We start from the raw sequence: 9,873 nt of genomic DNA on the forward strand, positions 1-9,873 counted from the left end.
ATATTTTTTTGCAAAATACTGTTTTAGAAAACACTTCAATCTAGATTATGATTTGACCAATTTGGATACCTTTAGTGCCAATCTAAAAACAATCACCTTCGCTCAGAGAGGGATATATAAATATTTGTTTACCCCCCACGGTGAAAGAATAACTTTGCTAAATTCGACATTCGAAACAAGACGGGTCGTCTTGAACTACAGGCAATTGAAAAGGGTACCTTATCACGTAATACGTAAGTTCATACTTAGTGGTCTAAGCAAAACTTTCATGTTATAATAGCTCGGTCGGTATACGTCTCTGAATGAGTGACGTGTGTCAAAAAGAGTTCGATTTGATCGAATGGTGGTTACTTTATACAACCTACAGTTTGCCGACATAAAGCCTGCAGGATCATATGCAAATAAATGAATAACAACAACAACAACAACAATATAACTTTATTTATACCACACACAGAAATTACAGTAAGAAAATAAATAATAATTACAGATTTTGGGTATGAATGGATTTCTCTGTTTCCTATCTCAGCCGTATTTCGTGAACTATTTGAGAGTAGAATTCTAAGTAGGCTGTGGATTAAGTCGCGGTTTCTTTATAATGCGGATATTCCCCTCAGTTATTCGCAGTAACGTAGTGCCTGCGCGCGGAGAGATCGGTTTCATGAGTTTCTTGTGGCTCGCGCCCTTATGCCCCTATCTCTACTCGTCTTTCATCGCATTTTCAACACTTCGAAACGATTAACTACCCTGAGAAGCCTAGTTTATGCGTGACCCCAGTCTACGGCCATTCAAAGTCACGATTGACCATCTTGTAGAACTTCAAATTGTGAGGTCTATAGTAGTCGTGCAAAATATGTAGAACATCGCCAGGAATAGATGGATGCGTTCGACCTTTTGTCTTCCCCATACAATTCGGTTTATCTTTTCTCCCATGGTCTGATTTCTTCCCGAGCAGGCAGTAAAACCCTTTGGTTTCATTGAACACAAAGTTGTCTTCGTTTATGTAAGGGCGCAGGTTAAGAAACTTTTCTAATTGTTCTATTTCGGACGCGGGATTTTTTATTAGTTCCTCGCCGCTTACAAAATGGAATTGCTCGAGCGGAAAATGCTCTAGCCATTTCTCCAAATGAACGTCGTATAATCCAATTTGCAGTTTTCTCCAGTTTTCCTTCACCACTCCTGCTTTCAAATCCTTTATTGCGAAGCTTTGGAACGATTGGATAAAAGGTTTTTTCACCATCGATTGCGTGTAATCAGAAATAGCACGGCGTGTAGGATCACGAACTACCACGATAAGTTTCACGCTTTTGGACATTTTCTTCACGCGCCCAGGAACCGCATTCGTAACGAAATAAGCCGGCGATTTCTCTAGGGTTATCTGGTGTGAAAACGATAAAGGCATCTGGCTGCGATACCACTCTAATCCTCGTTTGTAATTCTGCTCGCGATCGAAGAAATGTACCTCAGTATTACAAGCGCGAACATCAGGATGAATTTTCAAGATTTCCAGCAGAGCTCGAGTGCCTCCTTTCTTGACCCCGATAATTATAGCATTCGGAAGCCTTCTTTTCCTCGATTTCTCACTGCTTGTAGGATCTCCAACGCTATTTTTTGCGATTTTGTTCTCGTTGCTATTTGCCGCTTTGCGAGATTTGGCGTTGAACTCTATCGACCCTATTTTATCCGTGCTGTCAACACGTAGAGTGTGAGTTGAGTTCTCGAGTAATTCCTTATCTTTGCGCACGAACGATCCAGTGTTATCATTTCCATTTCCCTGAACTCTACGTAGAACCTGTGTATCCTCCGATGCAATAATTGACGAACTTGTTGATATTATGTGACGAGTTAACGAAGGAATTGTGGTGGTGGACCAGAGGTCTGGTTTCCGAACAGGAAATCTAGATCGATGTGTTTGAGAGCGGACAAGATTCTCCGATCTCCAACGAGAATCATATATGAAATATGAAAGCACAATACACATCAAAACAAGCAAAATGAACATCCGTTTAGTTCGGCTCAAACCTTCCATAAATTTTTGCAAAAGAAGCAGCTAGCGTAAAGGAACTCATTCGCGTTCGATTCACTTGTCGTGTACTTCCATTGTGCCTCCAATTCAACCCGGCTCAAAGTCCTTCAATGCGAGCGTAAATATTGCCCTAGTTTGGTCCAGGTTCATGAATCCAAGCGGCAAGCTATAACCCCCAAGGGATTACAAACTAATATTTGAATACTGGCCATCGCGTTTATGCTCACTAAAATACACACTTCGTTAGCTCGCCAGCTTTTCGGTAATTATACGTAAATAGGGGGCACGAATACCGGGCTGCTATTGGCTACTTTGTGAATCATCTGTCAGCGTGCCTAAAATTCATGCACTCGAAGGGCTTTTGTCATGTCGCCGTGGTAGCCTTTAAAACATATTTTTTTATCCCAAGTCTCACAAAAAAGGTTTTAAAATAAAGTTATAATCTTATTTTTGTGATACATTTACCCAAAATTAATTGTTTAGTGGATTACTTAATTCAGCAAGGGGCAAGAGATAATTAAAAATTTCTTGACGAAGTCTTATCAAGATCTAATCAAAAATCGCTAAAATAATCAACAATAAAACTGTCCACTTGGGTGGCTTCGTCTTTATCGCCACACATCATGTTCCACAATGCAACAAACTTCACAACAGCAGTTCATTTACAAAAATGCAAAAAATATTCCTCGTACAAAAATATCCTGAAAGATTCCAAGTGAGGAGAATAGAGAGAATATTAGATTGAATTTTTAAGTGACTGAGAAAATTTCAGAAAACATTAAAATATATATACATTTTTTTTAAATTTCATACGTGTGTATATTGAAGAAAATAGTAAACTTATAGTGTTCAGCGCAGCCATTCTTAGTGTTATTCTGAAATTGAATTGGCTACGTAGGAGGTTTTAGCTTCTACAAATTCGAAATTCGAGAGATAGCCACGCAATAGCAAAACAAATGAATTCTTGTAGAAGTACAGAGTTTATGCCTCCCACACACTCAGATACACTCTTTTTTTTATAAGAACGTCTAAATTTAGTTGATGCTGGGCCTTATTTTCGAGACATTTTAAGGATGAATATGTTCTTAACGTTTTTCTTAAATTTTAGTGTATATAAGAAAATAACCCATTGAATTATTAGGAAGAGAATTTCACTAATGATCAATAGCAATAATAAGGTTGTTACTATGAGCACATTTTGATACTGCATTTTAGAACGCATCAGGACTAAAAAAGGATTTTTTTCTGCTATCTGAGCCTCGGCATGTTCTTAAATTTGGTGAAATCTTAGGCTGGACGTTCTTATAAAAAAAAGGTTCTTATAAAAAAAATGTATAGCAGTAAGTCTAGATGCGTGTTGTTACCGCAAGCGGGAAAGATCAGGTTAACTCTTAACGTAAATTATTGATCAGAACTCCAAGAATATGCCGAAAAGTGCCTCATAAGCCACATTTTAATCTTGTTAGCTTATCGGGTGTGGGTTAGCGGTGGAATAGCCGCCATTGGTCATAATGAATTCATCCCTTTTAGGAACAGCAGGTAGAGGCTTTCAAAGCAATTGGAGCCTTAAAGGTATCTAAATCTACCAGAAATGAGGAAGCAGGTCAAAACTCTTGCCACAGATACGAGAACGGCGAACGGAGTGCATACACATTCTAGGAGGGATGGTCAAGGGCGACTTGACGCTCTTTCTGCTTACTGCGGACAAGGATAGGGAGGGGGAGGGGGTGGTGGAGTTCGTGTCCAAAAAGGGAGATTCTGTACCTGGAGAGAAGGTTTGTTACGATATGGTGCTTCTCTATTTCTTATTTTCATTATACAAAAGGCATCAAATCAGATAATTTGAAATGAACTAGGCGCGCAAGAGTTTAAGACCCCGTCCCCACGTATCCGTTTTCGTTTGAAAACGCAACCTTTTTGTTACGGATACGGGTATCGTCCACACGGAAACGCGAAAACGATGACCGAAAGCGGAACGATTTGAAAACGATCTCCAGAGTGGAACAATTTGAAAACGATACCCTTTCGGTGCCGTGGGGACGGACGAAAACGGAACCTTTCGAAAACGATGGCGTGATAACTCAGGTCCAGTCCACTTGGCGCGCGAGTACGCATGCGCTGTAGAAATTGTTATCGTTTTATTTATCGTTTCTGCGTTTTCGGGGGGACGGGTCGTATCAAAATGAAAACGCTTCGTGTGGACGCGGATCTTTTTAAAACGGAACAAAAAGGTTGCGTTTTCAAACGAAAACGGATACGTGGGACAGGGTCTAATTGGTATATGCGGCCCAGGCGGTGACAAACAATAAAGGAACGCCTAATAAGAAAAATGAAAATTTTAAGCGTGTAACCTCAGTGATTTTTTTAAAGACCTTTTTTTAAAGAACTTGATTTTTTGCAATGTTCAACAAATTGAGTAATTCCTTATCTTTGCGCACTAACGATCCAGTGTTATCATTTCCATTTCCCTGAACTCTACGTAGAACCTGTGTATCCTCCGATGCAATAATTGACGAACTTGTTGATATTATGTGACGAGTTAACGAAGGAATTGTGGTGGTGGACCAGAGGTCTGGTTTCCGAACAGGAAATCTAGATCGATGTGTTTGAGAGCGGACAAGATTCTCCGATCTCCAACGAGAATCATATATGAAATATGAAAGCACAATACACATCAAAACAAGCAAGATGAATATCCGTTTAGTTCGGCTCAAACCTTCCATAATTTTTGCAAAAGAAGCAGCTAGCGTAAAGGAACTCATTCGCGTTCGATTCACTTGTCGTGTACTTCAATTGTGCCTCCAATTCAACCCGGCTCAAAGTCCTTCAATGCGAGCGTAAATATTGCCCTAGTTTGGTCCAGGTTCATGAATCCAAGCGGCAAGCTACAACCCCCAAGGGATTACAAACTAATATTCGAATACTGGCCATCGCGTTTATGCTCACTAAAATACACACTTCGTTAGCTCGCCAGCTTTTCGGTAATTATACGTAAATAGGGGGTACGAATATCGGGCTGCTATTGGCTACTTTGTGAATCATCTGTCAGCGTGCCTTAAATTCATGCACTCGATGGGCTTTTGTCATGTCGCCGTGGTAGCCTTTACAACATATTTTTTTCATCCATAGTCTCACAAAAAAGGTTTTAAAATAAAGTTATATTCTTATTTTTGTGATACATTTACCCAAAATTAATTGTTTAGTGGATTACCTCATTCAGCAAGGGGCGAGAGATAATTAAACATTTCTTGACGAAGTCTTATCAAGATCTAATCAAAATCGCTAAAATAATCAACAATAAAACTGTGATGGCTTCGCCACAGTAAGTCTAGGATGGATCGCCACACATCATGTTCCACACTGCAACAAACTTCACAACGGCAGTACATTTACAAAAATGCACAAAATATTTCTCGTACAAAAAAATTCTGAAATATTTCAAGTGAGGAGAATGGAGAGATTATTGAATTTTTAAGTGACTGAGAAAATTTAAGGCATAAATGTGTTGTATGCCCCTAAGCGGATCCAAACACACAATGTTCAAAGGTCGCGCTCGATTATGCCCTAAGGTTAATATACTCGCCGCAAGTGTTGGGCGAAAACCCAAAGAGCCACAACTATGCATTCTGCAAAACCCGCGAAAAGCACTAATAAAAAACAATAAGAGTGGAGCCATACCAACTTAAACTCTCAAGGAAAGATATCTGAGGGGAACTGACATTAAAATTAGGGACGACTTTTTACTTTCAGGGTTGTCACTCGTATTGATCCAGATAGCTATTTTTACAAGCCGAAAACAACTCGCGAAAACCTCTTTTAAATCTCAAACTTGACGTCATTACTCGAAGCCTTATGCCACGAAAGACTACAAGAGGCTCGAAAGCTCGAAAACAGGTGCTTCATATGTTCGACTCCCAGCTTATTTGTGTGAGACAGCAATCCAGCCGATAAGGCCTAGCGAAACTGGAAAAAGCCTAAGAGCTTCAGGGCTTTTGGAAGAAATAAAAAAAGAAAGCAAAATATTAAAAAAGGAAAACATGTGAATGAGGGAAACGGTCTTTGTTTTTCCTGTCTGTATAGATAACATCATCATCTAGCAAAAAAAAAGGTCAACCCTCTGGCTTACCGTAAATTATCAAATAATCGCCCCCTATCTAAAGAAAGCCCCCCATCTAAAAATCCCCACCTTTAAGCTTACAAGTTTGTATTGAACGCCCCTCTCTATCAAACACGCCCCCCCACCCCCTCCCGATTTTAAAAACAAACGACATAGGAATTCCAGTAATATTAATCAAATTCAATTGCCTTCTTGACTAATCTGAGCTAGGCTTCTACTGGGGAAAACGCTCAAGAAACGCTTGCTACGCAGGCTATAAAGAACGCCCCTCTCTAATAAGCACCTCCTACGTACAGAACGCCCCCCTTGGACCATCGAAATTTAATAAACGCCCCGGGCGTTTATTAGATCATTACCGGTACAAAGTCCGTGGCATTCACGACCCCCCTTCCCCAAATCGAGTTAACTCCCCCCCCCCCCCCCCCAAACTCGAGTAAAATTTATAACAAATTTATACACTCTCTTTATAAAGTTGAAGTAGGATTAGTTTACAGAATGTCAAAAGTACATTGGTGTTATTTGAGAATGAGAAATCTTCCATGTGGGACAAAGTTTTACCCTTTTGTGCATGACTTTTCTATTAATACCGCTGCCGCACCTATCTGATATTAGTCTCTGCATGCCGCTGAATGTATGTCGTCCTCGATGTTATAGCAAGATGTTTGCAGTATCAGCAAGTTCAGTTCTTTAGAACACTAACATAAAACAAAACAACTTTCCAACTAGTCCTAAGCAAACTCCTCCCCTGGAATCATATGACACCGTTACAATACCATAGAACAAGTGACGATGAATAACTCCTTTGGGTCGTCATCATTTGCTGGTAAGTAGTTCCTTTCAATGTGTTTTTGGCACCTTATTTCAATTTATTGAAGTTGGGCATCTTTGCGCCATCTTGATAAACGGTTGTCTTCTTTGAAGGCAATCTTTGCAGTCCCATCAGCCACCTCGATACTACGGTTTTCAATATTCTGCGAACAGACGATTTTCAACAGCAACATTTCCTTCTCGCACCCGTCATTCAAAGTCCTTGATGCATTTTCACTGGCCAGCAATGAAATGTTTTTTTTTCCAATTTGGCGCTGACCATTCAAAAAACTCTTAATTAAATTCGTCAGATAGCGGTTTAGCTGGACATTATTGGCTAGAGTTCGCAGGATAATGAAAATGATCGAAGTAAGGTTGGTTCTTATAAGGACGTAATGCTGGTTTTCTTTCGCTTGTGTTTAATTCCTGGTGCACACTATTGACATAACGACATAATGGCATAGGCGCGTGCACCCCTATGTTCAAGTGTAAATGGTTCAACATTTTGACATAAGCCCAACATAACGACATGAACATAATAAGGACATAAGAGAAAAAACTTGTTTTCTTTTTTGTCATTATGTCCATGTCGTTATGTCGGGCTTAAAAGAGTGCGCGCGCCTATGTTGTTATGTCGTTATGTCTAGTGTGCACTTGCCATAACCGATTTACACTTGTGTTGCGCTTTTGTTTGACCGATTTTCACTTGTGTTGCGCTTGTGTTTGTCCTAACGAGGGCACGTTGCTGGGACATGTTGTCCGCGCGCAAGTTTCCTCGATGTTTCTCAGTTTGGCCACCACGGGAACATTGTAGCGCGACACAAATTTTGTGTTTAGGACACAAAAAATGTTTCCACAGCGAGGTAGAAACATTTCATGTTTCAAAACGCGTGTAAACATTGTTTCCCGATGTTTCGTGACCGTTTGGCCACCCTCATATTAGGATACATGTTTCCCCAATGTTTCCGACAACATGTGTCCTCGTTTGGCTAGGGCCTTTGGCGCATCAAGTTAAAGCGCGAGTTGGAACTTTAAGCGCTTGTCTTCTAACAAGAGCACGGCTTCCTTGTCCAGTTTTTATCTAGATTTTCTTTTCATAAAAGGGCTCAAGCGCAATTCAAAGAAGGTTTGGTCACGCGCAAACGGTGGTCTAAAAAATGTGAACCTTAAGGTGGCGCGCCGAGGTTGTTTTGGCTAAACAGCTAGTCCACACCCTAAGGCAACTTGTGTGAGAGGGGCAAGAGGACCAGTGTTGCACAAGAATATATTTCAGATAGTCAATTCGAGAGTATTTTTGTTAAGATAATTTGAAAACTAAAGAATTTTTCCTTTTCAACATTTTAGCGCAACCCGATCATCTTCCAGACTATTACCCGACACTATTGGTAAAATAGGCCTTACCAAAAGTACTTGCTTGATGTAGTTGTATGTCGAACCTGCGTTTATGAGAAATTAGAATCAAAAGTTGAGTATCTGAACGCGCTTCAAACGAAGCCGACGCTAGTGTCACACATGGTAATCGACGATAGCTGCCTTGTTTGTTTCACATATGACAAAGTTGCACTAGCGGAACTGAGATCCCGGGTTGTGCATTTCGTACAGATATCTCTATTCTGTGAGAACGCTTACTGTGAAGATGTGAACGCTGAAAGAAACACTCTATACAGTCTTACGGAAGAATATAAAAAAATGCTACGGGTATATATTTTGAAGAGGAAATTTGTCAATCTATGAAAAACTATGGATAAGAATCATATAAAACACACATAACCCCCTCTCACTGAAAAAAGTTTGCAATTTCGCAGTTTTTTTTACAGTTATTTCGCACGGTATGTTTTTCACTAGACTTGGGGTTTTCAAGCCCCACACCCACACCCACCCCCGCTAGTCAGCATATCTCTCTCTCTATGAGTAAAATGCGACTTAGAACATGACGGGTTTTTGTTTTGTACTTTATGTATTTTTTATTTGAAAGAATCGAAACGGTTAAACGGGTGGAGTCTAGAAAAAGAGTTCAAAGGCGGTAGCATAACGTGTTAGGAATAGAATAGGAGATATCTGTATGAAATGCACAACCCGGGATGCATGAGATCTCAGTTTCGCTCGTGCAAATTTGTCACATGTGAAACAAACAAGGTAGCTCGTTGATTACCATGTTTGACGCTGGCGTGGGATTCGTTTGAAGCGCGTTTATATCCTCAACTTTCGATTCTAGTTTCTCATAAATGCAGGTTCGACATGCAACTGCATTAAGCAAGTACTTTCGGTAAGGCCTATTTTAGTCATAGCGTCGGGTAATAGTTAAGAAGAGGCGCGGCTTGGGCTCAAATGTTTAAAAGGAATAAATTCTTTAGTTTTCAAATTATCTTAATAAAAATACTCTCGAATTGACCATCTGGAATTTATTCTTGTGCAACACTGGTCCTCTTGCCCCTCTCACACAAGTTGCCTTAGGGTGTGGACTTAGCCGTAAATTCGGGGATGGATCTTTGTAGGCAAGAGTGCATTTATTTTTTCAAAGATTGCGAGGACAATTTTGGCGTAAAATAAAGATTCATCAATCGCGAAGTTTGACAGGTCAGTTTTAAGCCAAAAATTCGTGTGCTTCAAGCTGGAGTATTGTTAGGTGTTACTGTGAATTTAGAAAAAAATCATCGCGCAGATTTCGGTATTTTTATTTTAATATAAAAAAATTGCTTCCATTTACCTTGCATGAAAAATAAAATTTGATTTCAAACAAGTGTGAATCTTGCGGGATCTGACAAAGCATAGATGTATTAATAAAATCTGAAAAATTCACGAAAATCGAGCCGAAAATGAGTCTAATATAGGGAACTTGGTAAAAGCTGTTTAAGCCAAAACAACCTCGGCGCGCCACCTTAAGGAGTGCTCTCTATCGCTCTTGAAAGTCAATTCAACATAA

General features: G+C 39.9%; 1 protein-coding gene across 1 annotated transcript; it reads right to left on the reverse strand.

The window, feature by feature from the left end:
• Window positions 1-670: 670 nt before the first annotated feature.
• On the reverse strand, window positions 671-2,881 carry LOC5510133 (heparan sulfate glucosamine 3-O-sulfotransferase 2). The gene has a single exon (XM_032379223.2). It carries the CDS (start codon window positions 2,027-2,029, stop codon window positions 779-781), a length of 1,251 nt encoding a protein of 416 aa, XP_032235114.2. The 5' UTR covers window positions 2,030-2,881; the 3' UTR covers window positions 671-778.
• Between the last annotated feature and the right edge of the window lie 6,992 nt (window positions 2,882-9,873).

Source organism: Nematostella vectensis, chromosome 12, assembly GCF_932526225.1.
Source record: "Nematostella vectensis chromosome 12, jaNemVect1.1, whole genome shotgun sequence".
NCBI lineage: Eukaryota > Metazoa > Cnidaria > Anthozoa > Actiniaria > Edwardsiidae > Nematostella > Nematostella vectensis.

What these genes read in the sequence shown, in the direction of transcription:
- LOC5510133 (XM_032379223.2), bottom strand. Translation starts at nt 2,029, where the DNA reads ATGGAAGGTTTGAGCCGAACTAAACGGATGTTCATTTTGCTTGTTTTG.